This window comes from Ambystoma mexicanum, chromosome 10 (genome assembly GCF_040938575.1).
Source record: "Ambystoma mexicanum isolate Mex_15411 chromosome 10, UKY_AmexF1_1, whole genome shotgun sequence".
Taxonomy (NCBI): domain Eukaryota; kingdom Metazoa; phylum Chordata; class Amphibia; order Caudata; family Ambystomatidae; genus Ambystoma; species Ambystoma mexicanum.
This window is the reverse complement of record NC_090932.1, coordinates 1,572,729,631-1,572,749,865: the sequence shown is the minus strand read 5'-3', so window position 1 is coordinate 1,572,749,865 and position 20,235 is coordinate 1,572,729,631. Positions and strand designations below refer to the sequence as shown.

General features: G+C 47.1%; 1 protein-coding gene across 6 annotated transcripts in view; it reads left to right on the top strand.

The window, feature by feature from the left end:
- CABIN1 (calcineurin binding protein 1) overlaps positions 1 to 20,235 on the top strand; it is a 1,968,820-nt gene that overhangs the window by 978,240 nt on the left and 970,345 nt on the right. For 5 of the 6 annotated variants that reach the window (XM_069619890.1, XM_069619888.1, XM_069619889.1 and 2 more), the window contains one exon: positions 18,912 to 19,094. The exons of the other annotated variant lie outside the window; for it this stretch is intronic. In XM_069619890.1, coding sequence (XP_069475991.1) covers positions 18,912 to 19,094 — 183 coding nt within the window. The remainder of the gene's footprint in view (positions 1 to 18,911; positions 19,095 to 20,235) is intronic. 6 annotated transcript variants of the gene reach the window in all.

Sequence of the window (20,235 nt, the reverse complement as noted above, 5' to 3'; positions counted from 1 at the left end):
GTTGGACGAAATGGGAAGGAAGGTCATCTACTCCACGGTGTCGACATTCAAAGTGATCAACACGCTGGCTATCCTGGCCAGGTAGGACAGGGATCTGTGGTACAAACTGGCCCAGATTGTGGAGTTCCTGCCCAACGACAATCAAGTGGAAGCGGTCTCACTCCTCCAGGAGGGGGGAAGTGGCTTCCGGCCATGCCGTCACGGTTGCCCTGGACATCGCTGACACAGGTTTCTGGCAGATGGGGAGCAGTGTCTGCCTTCTTCTTTGTGGCTGGCTGAAGGCCACCAATTTCCGTCAAGAGGTCCAAACAAGGGTACTGGACATGCCCTTCGTCAGGGGTAATCTCTTCGGGAAGGCCGTTGACGAGTCCTTGCAGGCCATCAAGACTGATACAGAGACGGCTCGTGCCTTGGGTACTTTCCATTGCTCTTTGTTCCGCTCCTCCGGAGGAAAGTCTGGCAGATCGATGAAAGGTTTTGGTGGAAGCTCTTCGTCGTGCTGTTAACCCTCCCGGCCCATGACCCAGGAGGCCTACAGAGTCAGTTCCAAGGCTCTCGGTGGGGGTGGCCAGCGCCGTCGTCGCCCCTAAGGTGGAAAGCAGGAGTCAAAGCAGAACTGAACCAGCCAGAACGTCGGGCTGCCACCCATGCACCTTGGTGGGAGTCCATTTGACGGGATTCGTCAGCGGGTGGGCACTAAAGGTGTTCAATACTTTCAGCACCCTGGGAAAGTGCTTTCATGTGTTGTGGGTGATGTTTTCTGAGTCAACAACACATTTGCCCAAGTGTGAGATCCAAGACGATTCAACGATCTGGCATCGAATGGAAGGAGGCAGTGCAAGTGGGGCTGGATACTGAGAACTGTGTGGCTAGATGCTGAGTATTGTGTTGCTCGCTCCATGGGCACCGCTGCAGTTATAAATTGACATTCTTGGCTAAAGACATCAGGCTATGCTCCAGATGTACAGGCCAATGTACTGGATATGCCATTTGATGGAGTGAAACTCTTCAGGGTTAAGGCAGATGACTCCTTAGAGAAATTCCAAGCATCCAAGACCATGATTTGATTTTGATCCCTCTTTATATTGCGCAATACCGAGCAGAGACATTAGCATCTCACAGCAGAATGGTACCAGTATAGAAGAGATAATAGACAACCTCTTTAAACAGGCTGGGTTTTAGATTTTTCCTGAAAAGAATCAGACTCCACTCTTCTCAGACTAATAGGGAGGGAATTCCAGAGACGCTGGCCCAAAACAGCAAAGCGCCAGCCACCTCAAAAAGCATCACATGAATTTCTGAATTATTAACTTCCTTAATAATTGCATGTTAGAGGTTTAACACGATGCAAGACTCGGGAGGATAGCTCAGGGGCAACATGCTCGCCTTGGAAGCAAAAAGACACGAGCAACACAGGTTTGATCCCCAGGTCCGGGCTTAGAAACCTATCGGTTTAAGCACGTTATAAATCATATCATATCAATTGTATGAATTATTGTAATTTTAGATTATAGTTCATTTTATTGTATTTCTAATAATTGTAGTATTTTCAAATGTATTTTAACAAATGTATTTTATAAAAGTGTATCATACAAATGCATATTAACTTGTTTAATGTCATTGTGTATGGTTTGCTTAAAAAACCAAATCGCAATTTAAAAAAACAATAAATCACCTTTTTTTGTAGATTGAACATTTCATGTTGGCTGATGAGCATGAATCCTTTCTACAAGTTAATCTGGTGGTAAACCATGCAGACAGTTAAAGAGAAGACAACATTGTAAACCTTATGCTTTCCTTAACTGGCAGCCAATGAAGTGACCTTCAAGATTGAGAAATTGAAGAACATTTTTGGTAGATGGTAAATAACCGTAGCGGCTGTAGTTTGTGCCAATTGTCACTGTGGGATACCTGCTAAAATAGCATTGGTGTAGTCCAACTTGGAGTTGACGACAGCCCCAAATTATTTGCAAATGGTACAAAGGGAAGAGCAGAATGTAGCAACCACACCCTGTAGAAGATGGGCTTTACAATCTAAATTACCTGTTTATTTCAGCTCAAATCTGATTGCCAATAGCAACGTAGGTTTTTCACTGAGTGTGCAAAAAATATTGTAAGTTCAAATGAGGGTGGGGAAGGCGGAAATTGTGATGGGTTTGTAACCATATTTTTCAGTCCAAATAGGATAATCTCCATTGTGGATTTGACAAAATCATTGGGCCTTGGCATCAGCTTGGAAATGGGGGAGGGGGATTTGTTACTGTACTACCTATTCCCAGAAAGGAAGACTGGGGCAGCCTGCCAAAGTACACAAAAGAAACTTAAGCCAGGAAGAGGCAAAGGTGCAAAGAGGGGTAATTCAAGCACTGCTTCCATCCCCTGTGCAGCAGCCCCAAAATCTCTGTAGAAAGGTTTCTTCTCACAGAAGAATCGCTCTCCACAAATTCGAACATGTAGGTACACCAGTTGTCCGGGGCTTATGCCTCCTCTTTTTGAAGCTGCCTCCAGATTGCACCATCATCTCTCCCTTCTTGGCCTTCAGACCCCCTGCTCCTGTAGGAAGTTAGCTCTTTGCTGGTGAAAGCAACAATCAAACTGGTTCTGGTCACACAGGGGGTAATGGGTAGTACTCCCACTACTTCCTGGTCCTGAAGGATGGAGGTCTGCACCCCATTCGGGAGCTGAGGTTCTTGAACAAGTTCCACAGGGAGGGTACATTTAAGATGGTCACTTTAGTGCAGATCCTCCAGGCCCTGTAGTCTCTCGATTGGTTGCTCTCACCAGACCTTCAGCATGCTTATTTCCATGTGCATAACCATCCAAATCACAGGAAGTACCTGAGGGTCATAATTGCAAGTCCCCGTTATCAGTTTTGGGTCCTATTTTTCAGTATAACCTCTGCTCTGTGGGTCTTCACCAAGATGATGATGGTGGTGGCAGCGCATCAGAGGGAATGGGATTGCATTTTTACCTAGATGGACGATTAGCTCATCGGGGCTTGTTCCCTGGTTCATACCTCGGACCATCTGAGCCATACTTGGCCCTTTCTGCACAGATTGGGTGCCTCCTTGAATTGAAGGAAGTCATAGGTGACAACTACATAATCGCTCAAGGAGGACTTTCTCTCCCAAAGAAAGAACTGAACATTTCACTCGGATGGTCAGGAAGTTCCAGAAAGACGATTCTCTACCAGCCTCAGACTTCTTTCACTTGTTGGGCTTCTTGGCTTCCTGCAAGGTGTCCTGCCCGTGGATGCGATCACTCCAAAGGCTCCTGCGGTTTTAGTGGTTCTTGGGCAATATGAAGGACTTACTCGAGCTCTCAAATCAAATATCAAAGGATCTTGTTGTAGGTCCCATGAGAAACCTTTTTGAGGGGGATGCTGTTTTGATAGCCATGGCTGGAAGCTACAGTATTCAGATGCCTCCCTGAAGGGCTGAGAAATCGGCATGAACTTGTTAGTAGTGAGCTTCACATCTACCTGTGGAAGCTCCGGGAAATCAGACTAGCTCTGAAGGCCCGTCCACAGGAAGGGTGCCATGATTCTGACCGAAAACACATTGGCCATGCATTACCTCAACAACAGGTGTGGGGTTGCTGGCCCTGTGAGGGAAGCAAAGTGGCTCTCGTCCTGAGCTTCAAAAAAATCTATCCCTCTTAGCAGCTCTCAGGGACGGAGGGCATGCTGGTGGATGCCCAGAGAAGTCAGGGTTCAATATCCCATTAGTGGGAAACTATACTAGGCGGTCCTTCTGCAGAGCCTTGACCTTTGGGGGGCCCTCAAGTAGATCAGTTTGCCTTCAATAAGAAGTGAGATGGGGAGTGTTCCCCCAAAGGTAGAACTGGGGGATGCATTTTCTTGTCAGTGGAACCTTCCTCTTTTGTATGTATTTCCATTGAATCATGTCATCCCACAAGTCCTCAGGAGGTTGCAGAGGTTTGGGTCCACAATAGTCTGGTCTGGACTGCCCCAGAATGGTCTCAGAGGAAATGGCTCTCAGATATCCTGAAAATTACCATCTGGCCTCTTTGGTATTTTCCATTGCTGGTGGGTCAGAGCCTCCATCTGGACCTTAGCCAGACTCAACATGTCTGGCTGAGGAAAAGGGACTGAGACCATACAGGTGATGTCTAGGGGGTACATCTTTTCACCAGGAGACCTGCTGGAGATGCACTACAGCCCTGCTGGAGAAAGGTTTCCATGAACCAGCTGATGCTGCCAATTATATCTAAGATGAGAGGAATCTATAGGTGGAGAACACATCTGCAATTGTAGCAATCTCACAACCCCCTACTTACTTCTTGCGCCACTTGCATAGTGTCACCTGACTTCGCACTGGTGTTAGACACCATTTCAAACCCCCACAAAACCAACATTCAAAAAATTATGAACCCTACACCATCACTATTATGGGGTGTTTAAAAAAGGCATGACAAAACCATTCTACCTGAAATGAGAAAATAGAATAGGCCATTTCAGCTAAACCATGCACCCCACAACACCACTCGGTCGCCATCCCTGCAAGTTTGCCTTCAATCCAGAGCCACAAACGGATGCTTGTGGCTGAGAGAGAAGAGCAGTCGATAACAATACAGTGGGGAAAGTGGAAGGTAACTCGATATAATAATAATAATTTAGCATTTATATAGCGTTACGAACCCTCAGGTATCTGAGCGCTGCTTATTATTTCCCACGGTGTGTGGTGCTCATTTATGGACCTCGGAAGGATGAAAGGCTGAGTTTGGCCCTGCCGGGATTCAAACCTGCGTCAGCAGGCTCTGCACAGATGTCAAAGTGAGCGCTCTACTCGCTGTGCTATCGGACCGAATATGTGCAAGAAGAACATAATATCAAAGAGAGAGCATTATGAGCCAGAGTTCAGAGTAACTATTCAATTGAACCATGCCCAGATGCCTCAGGGTTGGGTGCGATTTATTAATGTCTCACTAAATAAATGAACAAGATAAAGTAGGCCAAAGCAAGCTGAACTATATTTACCCAGGTGGGAAAGCCTACAGAGCAATAGTATTTGCCTAGGGTACGCTGAAACCAGCAACCAGGAATATACATCTTATAAAAGATCCCCAAAAGAAATTCCCAAGGAGGAGGGAAAACTCAATAGTCCTTTCGATGAGTTGGAGACTGATCCAAGAAATCACAAGGGACTATTTGAGTTGTATGTTTTAATAAAGAATCCTACAGAATGGTACTAGAAGTACCCTAAAGCGAAGGGAGTCATTCTCCAGACCTAAGTTAGTTTTCATGGAGGTAGGGTCAGTTAGGTTAGTTTTGGACAGCAGACGTATTCCTTTGGAAGTTCACCAATGACTGACCCGAGCACCTTAGTAACCTAGGCAGAGCACATCAATAGTAATAGGAACAGTTCAGTCTTCTGTAAAAGAAAAAACTGTTTCAAAACGTTTTAGAGTGAAAAAACTTTCACTCTAAAACTGTATTTCTCCTCTAAACCAATCACTGTCCTCTGGGTCATACTGAGCCCAGCCAATGACAGTCCTCTCCCTAAGCCCTGCCTCTGGCAGCCATCTTCAGATTTTTACTGCATGCTTCAGTGTTGCGAGTCCTCAAGTTGCTCTTCGAGCTATTTGTAGGTTTTTACAGGTTTTACATGGATTTTTGTTTCCACCAGAGCCGTGTGCTCTTTCCTCATCGTCCGGTAACGTGGATCCGTTGTCTGTGAAGGTTTTGCGTCCCTCAAGGGAAAATATTTGTGGAAGTTTCTGGAAGGTCATCTTGGGCATACTTTGAGCCCTCCGACCATGATGGATGAGAAAAAGGAGGGAAGTACCCTCTTCGTAGAGGACAAACATCTACAATGTCTTTAGTGCCTACACTCGGACCGCAAGGAGATAAAGTTTGAGATATGTCTCGGCTTCTCAAATAAGACAACAAAAAACCGGCATAGCAGGCTGGCGGCATGGCTTAATTCGAACAAGGCCCCTGCGCCCTGTGCTCCGAATATGGTCATGCCTCGCCCAGGACCGGCCGGTCTGAAGAGCGGTCTCCCTCAGGGAATAGATCTAAGTCCTTTGAGGTCGCCCCATTGGTGGGGGTCCAAGATAAGGCCAAGAACAGCAAGTTTGATTCTACTGGGTTCTAGACTGGATAGTCCGCAAGCAATATCGCAATATCGCCTTCAGCCTCCATAGCCAGCCTGTCATGAAGCTCCTCCTCAAAGAGGATGTCGTCCACCCTGGCCAAGTTACGGGAGAAATCAGATAAGCCTAGGTCTGGAGGAAGTGAAGGCAGCTTCACTGCCCAAGCAGGCTCAACCAGTGCAGCCAAAGTCCTCGTCAAACACTTCGTCGACACTTACCGTGACGACCACGGCGGCGGTGGGTGCTGATCCTACGATGGTGGCTTCTACAGCCCAAAGGGTATCTCTGCCTCCAAGGTGCGACACATCTGCCGAGGCAGTAGCAAAGGCTACAGGCACCCCTGGGGGTTGGGGGAGCACTGGCCCAGGTCTTGGTCAAAACCCTCGGGGATGAAAAAGGGGGGCAGGGGTCAAGGAGGCCCCAAAACAGCCATCCAGGGTTGACATTCAACTGATGGCCATCTCATCCATGGACGACAAACGTGGCGCAGGGCCTAGCAATCCATTGTTCTCATCGCAGCCAAGGCACATTTCCATGGACATCCTGTCGACTCTCCACACCCTGGTGACGAAGATCTGGCAGAGTTTGCCCTCGGTACTAACACCAGTGGTGCCGCAGCCCCCTGACAAGCCTCTGCGGAAGAAGAGAAAGCGCCACCCGTTGCCTCCACATCAGCCCCCTTCACCACGCAGGACCCGACTCCATCAGCGGTGCCGTACACGGACACAGCCGTGACGACCATGGGAACCGACGAAGATTAGTACTTTGTCGCAGCACATGATGAAACACTGCACCTGGACACCCCTCCTAGAGTCTCTCCACCAGATGAGGTGGGATCATTCCACTCTGATTTCAAGGGCCACCGAGCTGTTCCAGCGGGCTCCTGAGGAAACTAGGAAACAGGGCTTCTTCTATCAGCTACGAGAGTCCAAGAAGAAGACCATGATGGCAGTGCCCTTTCTGGACGACATTTGGGAAAAAGATGAAGAACCTGTGCATGGCTCCAAGCAAGCGTGAAAAGTTGGAGAAGAAATATAGGGTGCGGGACTCCGCGCCCAAGTGCTTGAGATTGTAACCATCGCTAGATTCGGTAGTGTCGGCTGCCACAAGGAAACGTTCGGCTAACTCGGCTTCATTGTCCTCAGTGGTATACAGTCTTTATAACGAAAATGTTAAATAGAATGAATATATAACAGACATTATATAACGAAAAACATAACGGTAAGGTATGTTGGGGTGGGGAAAGGGTTAAATCTTGTGGGGAAACGGTTGGGGTGGGTTTTTAGGGGTGGGAAACATCGGTTTTGGTGGGGACCACCCCAGACCCCAGCAAAAAATGTTTTGTCGTTATAAAATGTTGGTTATATGTGCATTCATTATAAAATGATTCATTATAAAGGCATGTAACCGTCATCAGTCCTCCCGGGCAGTGAGGGGAAGAAGATGGACACCACGGGAAAGAGAGTGATTTACACAACGGCATCCACGATCAATGTTAATGTTAAAGGATATTTGTACCGCGCACTATCACCACCGGGGTGGTCCCCTGGCGCTCTGGCGGCTCTGAAAAGGGGAGGGGGATATGAGTTAGTGGGAGTAAGCTGGAAAAATGCAAGAGAGCAGTGATGTGCTGTTGGCAGCCTCAGCCCGGTGGGTCCGTTGACCGGGCTTGGGTTGTTTTGCGGTCGGTAGTCGTTGTGTTCTGTTGTGCAAGTCTGTGTGTGGTTTGTTTTGTTGTTGCATTGTAGTGACTTTTGTGCGGATTGCTGTGGTTTAGGCTTGTGGTTGTGTTTGGTTAGAGTTTGAAAGGTGTATGCAGAGGGATGAAATTGTTAGTGGATTCGTTAGTTGGCATTGCTGTCTTTTCAATTATGTCTAGGTCTGATGCTTGCTAACATTCACTATTTCATTTGCGTGCAGCACTTGCTAATTTTAAATATTCTGTCTAGATGGAAGGCAGGCTTGTGATCATGATTTCATCCCAGTGTGGCACATGCTAACATTCACAATCCTGTCTAGATGTGACGCAAGCTAAAGTTAAGAATTCCACATGCTAACAATGCGGGTAATGCTCTGGCCATCTTGGCCCGACACGACCAGGAGCTTTGTTACAAGCTGGGCCCGATCCTGGAGTTCTTCACCGATGACAAGAAGATGGACACCCTCGCCCTCTTTCAGGAAGGGTAGGTGGCGTTGAACTATGCCATTATGGTGGCAGTGGACATCGCCGACCAGATTGGAAGCAGAGTCTCCCTTTGTTGGCAGAAATAGATGAAGGTTACAAACCTTTGGCAGGACGTTCAGGCAAAGGTGCTGGACATGCCCTTCGACGGGGAGAATCTGTTCGGGAAGGCGGTCACCAAATCCCTTCAAGCCATAAAGACTGAAATGGAGATGGCCCGTTCCCTTGGCATTCTTTAACAGCATTGCTCGTCTTCTTTTCGCTCCTCCAGTGGTAAATTGAGAAGATCATCCAAGGGATTCTCCTCATACAGACAGCCTCCCTGATCCTCCACACAGGAAGCCTACAGAGGTCGCTCCCAGGCCTACGATAGCGGGGGTCACCGTCACCCACAAGGAAGGGCACCGGCACCCAAACAGGCCTGAACCGGCTAAGACGTCCAGCCCCCACTCGTGCAGCCCGATGGGAGGCCGGCTGATGAGGTTCGTCAGTGAGTGGAAGAAGATCACCACCGACAGATGGGTGCTGGATGCTCTTGCCCAGGTACACACCTTGGAGTTCCAAGGCAGGTGCCCTCGTATCCCACTGGTTTCTCGTGAGGAGCTCCACATCCCTCAGCTCCTGGAAGAAGTGCGAGCCATGTTACGGAAAGGGGCGATAGAGCTTGTTCCCCAATGACTCTGTGGCCATGGCGTCTATTCCAGATACTTTCTGGTAAGAAAGGAGAATGGGGGTTGGAGGCCCATCCTGGACCTGCGTCTTCTGAACAAGTACCTGAAGTCACAGAGTTTCAGGATGGTCACATTGTAGCATGTGCTCGGCCAACCGGAGGAAGGGGACTTCTTGACGCCCTTGGACCTAGCAGACGTGTACTTCCATGGCCCCATCCACAGGAAACATCGAAAGTTCCTACGGTTCGTGGTGCAAGGCCAGCACTACCAATTCAAGGCCCTGCCACTCGGCTTGAAATCGGCTCCAAGAGTGTTTACCAAATGCCTGGCCTTGGTGGCGGCCCATCTGTGTCTGCAAGGCATGTAAGTATACCCATACTGGAAAATTGGCTGATAGGTGCCGGCTCACCGGAGCTGGGAGAAGAGCACACAAATGAGACCGCCCGACTACTGACGGAGCTGGGATTCTCTGTGAACTATCTGAAATCCTGCTTGATGCCATCGCAGAACGCTCCTTTCCTCAGCGTCCGATTCAACACAGTGACTTACCTGGCTTTACCCTCGGAGGAGAGTCTAGCAGCCATTCAAGGGAAGGTGCAACGTCTGTCGTATGCGAAGATGGCCAGGGTGCGGGCCATCAACTTGTTGCTGGGCATGATGTTGTGCATCTTCCTCATCCGTCTCTGCAGGTTGCAGATGCGACCCCTACAGGAATTCTTGGATGCAGGTTGGATACAAGTGTCCGGGAGTTTTGCAGACAAGATCCCTCTCAGCTAGGAGTCCCGGCTGGCAATAGAATGGTGAGGGGGTCGCTACCACATCGCCCAGGGTACAGGATATCAGACCCTACCATACCAGTGGATGGTCACTACGGACGCCTCTCTCGAAGGTTGGGGGGCTCACTCCAGTTGTCTGCATGCCAGACGTCTGTGGCTTCTGGAGGAGAAGGATCTGCACATCATCGTCCTGAAGCTACGGGCAGTGTTTGGGGCCCCTTACGTCTTTCCTGCCATTTCTGACGGGCAAGGTGGTGAGGATTTTCATGGACAACACCACCATTTTCTACATCAGGAACCAAGTGGGAACTCGTTCGCCAGCGCTCTCCAGTGAAGATCTGGACTTGTGGCACTGGGCCATCGGTCAGGGGATGTTCCTAGTCCCCCTCCACCTGGCAGGCGTCAAGAACACCATTGCAGACTCCCTCAGCAGAGAGCAGCGCTCCTGCCACAAGTGGGAGCATAGTCAGGATCAGGTGGACCGCCTGTTCTTCAAATGGGCCAGACCCCCGATCGATCTTTTTGCCACAGCAGTGAACTCCAAATGCCAGAAGTTTGCCAGCTGATTCCACCAATTCAGGAGCTTGGGGGACGCAATCTCCTTCCGGTGGGAAGGTCTGTTTCTGTACGATTTCCCCCCCCATTTCCTCTCCTGCTACGTGTCATCAACACACCCAGAGAGTGTCGATGCAAGATGATGCTCCTCGCCCCGGCTTTGCTGACTCAGATTTGGTATCCGGACCGACTCAGCCTGTCAGCATCGCCTCCAGTCAAGTTGCCGGTACTTCCGGATCTGCTCGCCAGAGAGGGACGCGCAATCCTTCATCACGAGCCAGGACCGCTGAACCTGAGGGCATGGCTCCTGCAGCATTAGAGTTTGGAGGTTCTGATTTGCCAGCATACTACAGGGAAGTTCTTGTCAAAGCCAGGGCGTCGTCGACTCTAAACTCTAACGTGGTACGGCCATAAAGGGAAGCGTTTTGCTACGTGGTGCCGAACACAGAAAATTACCCCTCTGAGGGTCACGACTCCACAGATCCTTTCATACTTACAGTCCTTGGCGAAAGCTGGATTGGCTCACTCATCCATCAAGGTGCACCTGGTGGCCATTTCACGCTACACCTTATCCCCACCATATCCCCGGAAAGATCCTCGCTGTGGTCCCACAGACTCATCAAGGGGTTCCTCAAAGGGATTTTCCATTCTTTCCCGCCGGCGAAGGCTCCTGCCCAGGCATGGGAATTCAATGTGGTTCTGCTGAAGCTCATGGAGGCACCTTTTGAACGTGTGCATCAGCCCGACACATGTTTCTCTTGTGGAAAACCGCTTTCCTTGTGGCCATCACTTCTGCCAGACGTGTGGGTGCAATCCAGGCCCTGTCCAGCAGACAGCCATATCTGACTTTCCACAAATTGAGGCTGGTGCTGCAGACTTGCCCCTATTTCATGCTGAAGGTTCCATCGGAATTCCACCTCAACGAGCCTTTGGTGTTACCCGTTTTCTTCACAAAACCTTTGTCTCCGGCGGAGAGAACCTTGTTTTGGCTGGATGTTTCTCGTGCCTTAAAGTTTTATGTGGCACGCACGAAGAGGTTTCGTAAGACTTCTCAATTGTTTGTGAACTTTGTACCTGTGAATAATGACCTGCGAATAATGGGAAGGATTTGTCTCAAGATGGCTCTCCGGCTGCATCATGCACTGTCCTCGACTGGTTAACAGGCCTCTGCCGCGCGGCCCGAAAGCCCACTCCACCAGAGTGATTGCTGCAATGACAGCGTTCCTTTCTGGTGTGCCCGTGCTCCACATCTGTAGTGCTGTGACTTGGAGGTCCACGCATACCTACACAAGGTGGTACTGTGTCGTCAGGGATTCCAGGGAGGAGTCCAGAGTCAGCCAGGAAGTGCTACACAACATGTTTGCCTGAGGTGAGTCTGTTCCAGGGTTAAGTGTTGATTACTTCTGTTGAGCCTTGCCACCTGCCGTGGTTATGTAATGTGTACTGCTGTGTATTTGTTACTTAACTGTAACTATTGTTCTCCAGCATGTGTCTGGCATGGATTCACATTCAAACCCTCCCTACAGCCCCTCTGCGGCTCTTCTTGGTCCTACTGCCACTTTACATGCTTACCAAATCTGAAGATGGCTACCAGAGACTGGGCATAGGGAGAGGACTGTCATTGGATGGGGGCAGTATGACCCAGAGGACAGTGATTGGTTTAGAGGAGAAGTAGTGTTTTAGAGTGAAAGTAAAACTGTTTTTAATTTTACCAAGGATTCCCAGCCTGACGACAGGGACTATTGATGAGCATGTGACGACAGCCGTAAGTGGCATGTGAATCTATGCCAGATCCCATGCTGGAGAACAATAGTTACAGGTAAGTAACTTGTTTCTTATCACTACCTCCCGTAAACTGGGTGCCATTGCTGTTCTTATTTGAGTGGGGCGGCCTCTAATGTGAGGGGGACTCTAGAGTAGGTTTCGGCGTCCCCATCGATGCAAGTGATTTTTACCGCCACTCCCCCTTTAAAATCCTCTGGCTCGATGAGGTCCAAGCAGATGGCAGTCTTGACACTGGAAGGGCTGAGGGTTACACTGACACATCAGTGTTTCTTCCAGACTACCATCCTGTTCTTCCTCTTTGCCACTCTTTAGCCCCTACCCATCCTATTTCCATATTCCTTTGTCTGATTTTTGGGACAGAGGTTGCCGACAAGTCCCTTTTCTCTGCAGGAGAAACATGTGGATGAGTTGGACAAAGGGGGTTTATTTTGTCCTATTTTGTCTCCCGGGATGGGTTTCAGAGATAGAGGTTTCCAGACAGGCTCATCTCTTGGATAGGGTTCCGAGGGGTTTCCGTAACTAGGAGGGGGCCTAAAGTCTCTTTGGGGTTCCCCTGTCACCTTAATATATTTAAACGCCTCTGAGTGGACTTGGGACATTTGAATAGCCGTCTCCAGGGAAGGTTGAGGCTGCTAAAGCATGGCTATTTGGAGAGATGGTGGTAATGCCTGTGCAAACTGTTCCAAAGAAATGGGCTCCAGTATCTCGGGTAAGGTTTTTTGCGAGTCATTACATTAAGGTATTTAGGCTTCTTCTGGCCAGCCCTATGGGGCTTTCATTTGGAAGCAGTTGTGTGTTCTGGAATTTCAGCCGTTGATTTCTGAGAAGGGGGTGTAGTGTCGAGGGAATTAATATTCTGGTATGAGACAGTAGTGGGGCCAAGTAGCAGACATTTAGGGTCTTGTCACACTGAAATTGTGAGGCAAGCCTCTCGAAGTTGATAAAGAAGGCTCTGAGGTCTTCTCCCTTGTGGTATGGTTGTAAGACTCCATGAGGGCGGACTTGGTTGTTTTGTCCTACTCCTAATCTATCAAGACTCTCCTGTTGGAGTAGTTCAGCTCAGGCCTGGTTGTCAATCAGACTTTCTAGGAGGGTCTCTAGGGACGACATAGTGGCTTGTGGATTTGGGACTTCTTGTGAAAAAACATCTCCCCAGGGAGCGGTCTAAAGATATTCTTCCTCAGAATCACTAGTTAGTTGGCTGGAGAGGGCTGGTGACCCAAGTCTCTCCAGTTGTAACATTTTAAGACTATGCCCTATCTAGGGCTTTATGCCTAGACGTCCTATAGGTGGAAGGTGGTCAATGGGACTGGCCAAAAGCTAGGGATGAGGGTCTCGCGCTGTAATGGGTCACTGACCTCCCACTCTGACACCATATGTGGCGTACCCAAAGACGGACTCGGACAATTGAAGTTCATTCCCAAGAGACTTTATTCAAAATAAAATGATTAAAACGCCTAACTAGCCCTATTGCTATGAGGGAAGTTCCCTACCTAACAAAACAAAAGCTAAGGTGGCCTATTAAAATTCTTCAGTCCGAAACCTATCCAAAAACTGGCTCTAACACTTTAGAAAGAAATCCAACTAAAAGGCTATTGGGAGGCTTTGTTCATTAGACCCAACAGGGCGTCGGCTTGGCCCTGTTTATACTTGTTCCACTCAGGGCTTCAAAAGTTCCTTTTTCACAACACAGGATATTCTTCTGAGTCTTTCTATCAAGTTTAGGGTTTCACTTTCTTCTGTTATCAAATAAACTGTCTCTTGTTGTAAACATTTCTATTCTTCTGAGATTTATTGAAAACAACAACCAAAATAGAATTCTGTACCTTCTGTTACTTTTTCAGTCTTAGTTCAAAGTGTCCGTATCTCTTTCTTAATCCCGCTTTCATAGGATGTTTTTACCCACAGCTTTCTCAGGCTCCCTTAACCTTGATCACTCTCCCAGCTCACATTCACACTGTTTGTATTTTCCCTGATCCCCCTTTCATAGGGTATTTGCACATCTCGTTTCTCAGGCTCCCATAATTTCGTTAGCTTTCACAGCTCTTATTCACAATGTTTCTATTTTTATCTGTCTGCTTTTCATAGGGTATTTGCGCATTCGGCTTTCTCAGGCTCTTGTAACCTGGATAGCTTTCACAGCTCTTATTCACAATGTTTGTGTTTTTCTCAGTCCCCTCTTTATCACAATGTTTGTACCTTTTATGGGCAGACTATGTGTCGGGTTTATCTGGCTCCCGTAACCTCGGCGGCTTTCCCCGCGGCTACTCGTCTTTGTAGTTACGCCCGACGTATGTGGAGCTTGGGGACTCAGGCTCCCTCCAAGGATATGGTTTTGCTGTCCATTACCGGCCTCCTGGCCCAGCACAACTCGCTCTGTGTTGCACCCTCCGATTAGACGCAGGTATCCCTGTCTCGGATCCTTCACCAACCTCGGTTTCTCGGTCGGGTGAAACGCCAACCTTCAGGCGTTTGGCTAGTGCTTAGCTTATGCTCTTTGCGGCCACAGGCTCCATGGCCCCGTATGCTTCTGCTCCTCCAGACCGATGGGCAAGCACACCCCTCCGTAACGATTCCTCCTCCTCCGTTGGAGTTTCTTCTCTTGAAAGCGTCACATGAGCAAACAGAGCGTTGTCCTTCTTCGCTGATTGTGCTGTTCAGGCTGTGTTATGCATTGCCTGTAGCCAATACATACATAGAAGGATCTTTATGGAATATAGTTGTTGTAGAAGATGGTAAAGTCTTTTCCCCATTCATATATGCAGACACAGTGGTTTGGACTGGGAGTTCTGCTCGGGAATGGGAGTCCTTGTCCCCAAAAGGGGAGTCCATCCCAGTGAGGTTTCCGCTTTCTCAGACCCCTAGGGATGGTCTTGCATAGCGGACTCACCTTCCTAGCCTCACATGGGGGACTCTCCACTGGGGAGAAGGGACGAATTGTCCATGTTGCTCACAACAGCCAGCCAACAAAGAACAGTCCCATTATGGGTGCAAATGATTGTGGCAACGGAGGATATTCCAAGACGGAGCTGAGGTGGAGTTGTGCCATCCCATCACTCTTGTAGGTTGCTGGGATTCCTTACATCGAGTAACTTGCAACAACGCAGAAACACTGTTAGGTCAGACTGCAAGGAGGACAAGGAGGAGTGTGAGGAAAATCCCGGCCAAGTATTCCAGTAGAAAGAGAAAAAAACCAGGTGCATGGGCCAAAGAACTTGGGTCCAGCCAGTATGGATAAACATGGTCCTCAGAAGCAGCAAGCAGTGTTCTTGGCAATCTTCCAGCAATTGAGGTATGAATCGCTTCTCCTAGATTTATAATTTATATAATTTATAATTGTTCTTTTATAATGCACTTAATACCGGGGACCAGTTTCTAAGCGTGATTAACACATTCACTCAGGGCCCTGTACAAACCAGATGGACACAGTAAGGTGTTGGGGGCTACCCAAACAGGTTGCCCTTAACAGTGTCAAACACTCAAGCTCACCCAGACAGGATGCGTTTTGGGCTTTTCTTGGGCATAAAAACATACTAAGCCATTTTAAACCATACAAGTGGGTCCCGGCTGGACCCTGATTGAATCCTCGTAACTACAAAGCTCATTTAAGTTCTGCCGCATGGTCCACATAAAGGAATGGCTGAATACAAAATGGTCTGGAGTAGGATTTATAAGTACCTCAATGGCTACCATACTAATACATTGGGTTACTTATGCAGTAAAAAATGACTGCATCCCTGTTGAAGCCAAACTTAAATGACAGCTGCCACCATCCTAAAGCCCAAGTGTGACAGGATCCGTTGGCTGTCAGGAGGGGATGAGGACCCCTCTTCCCCCTGAGCTTGCACTTGGAGAACCCCTCTGAACCATGGGGAAGTTGGCACTAGTCCTTCCCCAGGGGGTAAGGTGGCAGTTGAGAGGTTCCCTGTTGCTTCTTTTTGTGCCTGCTTAATCGGCAAAAGTACCACCTTATCTTGCCCAATACCATAATTGCATAATGCTCGCCAGCCCGTCTCCCCTAGAAAAATGCAAGACCCTGTGGGAGAAGAACGAACACCCGACCCGACCAGGAGAGAGTGCCAGAAACCTCCAGAAGACCTCAGTGAGCAGAGCAACAATCCAAGCTAGCTTAGCGCACAGAGCCACTGGCAACTTCACCCAAGCCCCGAGTGAGGAACACCCCATACAACAGAGCGGTGTGGACACTTACAAACAAGAGACTGTTAACTGCTTCCTGACTATGCAGTGGTTCGGTGGTGAATCCTGAAATCCATATTCCTGGTAAGCATTTTCATGCACTGGGAATTGAGTCCCGTCGGTTACTGTAGTGTGCTACCATTACTGAATCCCGGTAGATTTGTGCATCAGAAAGGGGGAAGAAGCCAGTGGTTGGGCCAAGGTACCATGTGATGTGTGTAGCCAATGTAGGGGGAAGGGAGAGGATAAAAGGAGGAACATGAAGAAAGAATGTGTGGGCTATTCAGGAGAGGTCGAGGAAGGAGGAAGAGGATCACGACACCAGGTCGAGGAAGGATGGGGGAGGAGAATTGCTGAAGGAGCATGCAAGATGAAGTTTTGGTTAGCGAGGGGAATGTTCTACTTCATTGTGAGTGTGCATGGAAGGTGTGAGTGTGAATAATGGTAGGGAGTGCATCAGAAGATGAGTGGAAGAGTAAAAGGAGGGTGACTAGGAGAAGATGTGGGCGAGTAGTAGTCTGGCAAGAGGGTTTAATAGCATGCAGAGAACGGTTTCAGAATGGATAAAGGGCTACTAGTAGAGGGAAGAGAGGGGTAATAGTCATAGTGTGAAGGGAAGGGTATTAGATAGAGAGGGGTGCTATATGTAGAGTGGAGAGAAGGGTAGTAGAGTATAGAGGATGGTAGTAGTATAGATAAGAGAAGGTTACTAGTAGTAGAGAGGGTTAGTAGTATTGCAGAGATGGTAATAGTATAGTGAAGGAGGGATGATGGTAGGACAGCGTAAGATTAGCGGGTGGAGTTATATAGTAGGAATATCAAGTGCAACAACAAAGGGAGAGATTAGAAAGTGTGTGGAAGAGAGGATAGATGGTGGGTGAATTAGGAGGGAAGTGGGTGGAGTAGAGGAGGGCAATGGGCAGAAAGAGACAGGCAAAAGAATAAAGTAATAGAGGAGGGCATAGAGGGAAGATACCAAGTGGGGGCAGATTGTCTAAAAGACACCTACTATTGCAAACTACCTTTGGGGAGATGAAGTGTTTGCCTTTACGTCATCACAAAAGTTAGACAGGTATTAGATAGGAGAAGTTTCTGTAACTTGTCTTCTGATTGCTTCTAGGTGTTTTATAATGGTCTCCAGCCCCCTAGAACCATTATTGACTGTGATGTGTCATTTTATATTGTCTTCAATGGTATCCTCCAGAGGTCTAGAAATTATGTGACATTGTTAGTGTTGCCATTGTGACCCTGTATGACCATGTTTACTGTGTTTCAATGTCTGGTTCCCTGCTCTTACCACCCCTTGTCTTTATATGCAATGTACCTATATCCAGATACTGACCCAGAAATATAATATCGTGCTGTGTCTTTTAACTTTTACTGCTTTTATAATACAACAGGTATTTTTATAATGGGTTTTGTTTCCTAAGCACTTATTTCACTAAAAGAGGTCTATATTTGTGCAACATACTAAATGTGTATATTGTTCAGAATGTCTGTGCGGTTTGTTTTGATGGATAATTGTGTGGACTAATTGTACCTTTGTGTAAGCATGCGTACTAGTTAAGCCAACTGCTCTGATGCTACCTTTTGAGAGAGGTTTGGCTTCTCTTTTTGCCTGAGTGTTCTGTCCCACCTCAAGGTTAATGTTTGTACAGCTCTCACCAAAGTCCTCTCTCCCAAATAAATAGTCTCCTTTTTGATTTTTTTGTTGTTGTTGTCATTTCACACTATTTTTCCATTATTTTACGATGTACAGCGCTTTGTCAAACTACTATATAAATCAAATAAATACCAAGTAACAAATGTGCATTGTCTGTCTTTGTACATCCCTTTCTATTGTGAAAATGTTCCTTCTGCATGTTATGATTTCCCAAACCCTAAGTGCCTTCGAAGGACAAACCAATGCCTCCTGCTATTTTTTAGGTACTTAAAATGTGACCACTGCAACACGTAGCTCAGAATTAGCTTTTTTCAGGGTTTAAATGCAAACTTTCTCCCTCTCCAAAATGGAATGTTGTAATGTCTACTGGCATGCCTCTAGCAATGCATCCTACTGGCCGTAGAATCTTCCACCACACTGCCTCCTGACTTGCACCGGTTATTTCAGCCACATTAATGCTAGTTTGATATCAGTTAACTGGTTCTCACGGTGGACAGTGCATCTTTGCATGACTGTCCAGTCCCTCCTGAAATGCTCAGATCACCTTTGAGAATAAAGTGACCTGCCCATTTCACTAATAGCGCAAATGAAAAAAGTGCATCCTCTGCGTTTTTTTCACTTGTGCTCATTTTTGAGAATCTGCCCATTTGTGTCTGGGGACTGTGCCCTGACTCTGGAAAACAGTTCATTTCTTATGGAATCCACCATTTAGTGACACCATCCTTTGCTTGGTAGATGTTGACCCTCTGCTACAATTTGATTACCTTCTAAAAGAGTTAGAAGATGGTTGTTGGCGTTCTTATGTGCTCTATACATGGAGGGTGATTTCTTTCATAGCTTTGCAAAGGATTTTCTCTTACAGGGTAAGTTCTCAGAACAGTACCTAGGCTACATATGCAAATATTTACAATTTCCTTAGGAAAGTATAATTGAATCAACACTGTATTTTTTCCATCCTTATACAGAGCGAAGTCAAGACAGCACAGCCGTGGTACTCTCAGATTCAAATTCTACCCAGGATATCTTTAATGAGCCTGCCAATTCCCAAGACAGCTCAAGGAAACTTTATGGAGAGAAAAAGACATCCCTAAATCGCCCTGAGCCAGCAATGCCCTTCAAAGAAATCCAAGAAGTTGCAGAGGAAAGGGGTATGTTGACATTTTGGTCATAATGCAGCAATGTCTGGCTCCCTGAGATTTAGTGGTGTATGGCATATGTAAAAAGGGCTCTGCCTACGAAGATCTCAATAGGTGTTGGGTATCTCATGTAGGTATTTATCTGTACTGAATAAGTACTCCTGTCAAAGGGTGTTGGGTATCTCATGTAGGTATGAGTGAAATAAGTGTCTATGGGGGTGCCTGTCTGGACATTTGTCTCTAGTATTGGCTCTTTCATAGATTTGAGTACTTTGAACTTTGCCCCTTCTTGGGCTTGGAACCCCCAGAACTTTACAACTATTATACATTTTAAAACTAGCAACTTCCATTATGGCCCGTGAGGGATTAGCAATGAGAGGCAGGCACACAGTTGTAATGTTCCCAACATTAGCCAAGTTTATTTAAAGAAAAGGGGTTTGGATATAGTTTGATCTGTCCTTATCCAAACACGAATGTCACTGCCTATGAAACTAAAACTAAAGCAAATTGACCATGTCTCTAAAATACTTCTGACCCTCACACTAATATACAGAATCGGAAGATACAAGGGAACTGTTCTTGTTTTCAATTCAACAAAAATGTGCAAAAACATATATAATTTCAACAAAACAAGTCTTGTGTCCAGGTTTTGTTTCCTTCCCCCGAACTGTTTCACAAAATGTGTTCAGAATGTAGTGCTTCACCAAAGGTCTATCAAAGGTAATCGAAATTTCTCTTTCACTTAATGTTCTCAAGATGGCAAAGCAAATGTCCTTGCCACTACGCAGGTTGGAATATACCAAAAGAAAGTATTTTACGATTTTCAAAATGACTAAACAAATATTCTTTCCACACTCTGGTTGGAATTGAGCAAGAATGAGTCTTTCATAATTTTCAGGATGGCAAAGCAAATGTTCCATTTCACCAGTATCTCTTTAAGACATGTTTGGATTTCCTGGTATATACTCCCTTACCAGGAGTAGATATGATATGATAGGTTATTTATTACGCGCTTTCTGCCCAGAGGTTTTGAAGTGCAGATCCCCTGGTGTACTCTCCTGCCAGGTATCTAATCCCATAAAGTGTCACTACTTTATGTGCATCTTGTATCAGGTCTGTCGGCAATGTTCATTTTTCTTTTTAAAGTATAACT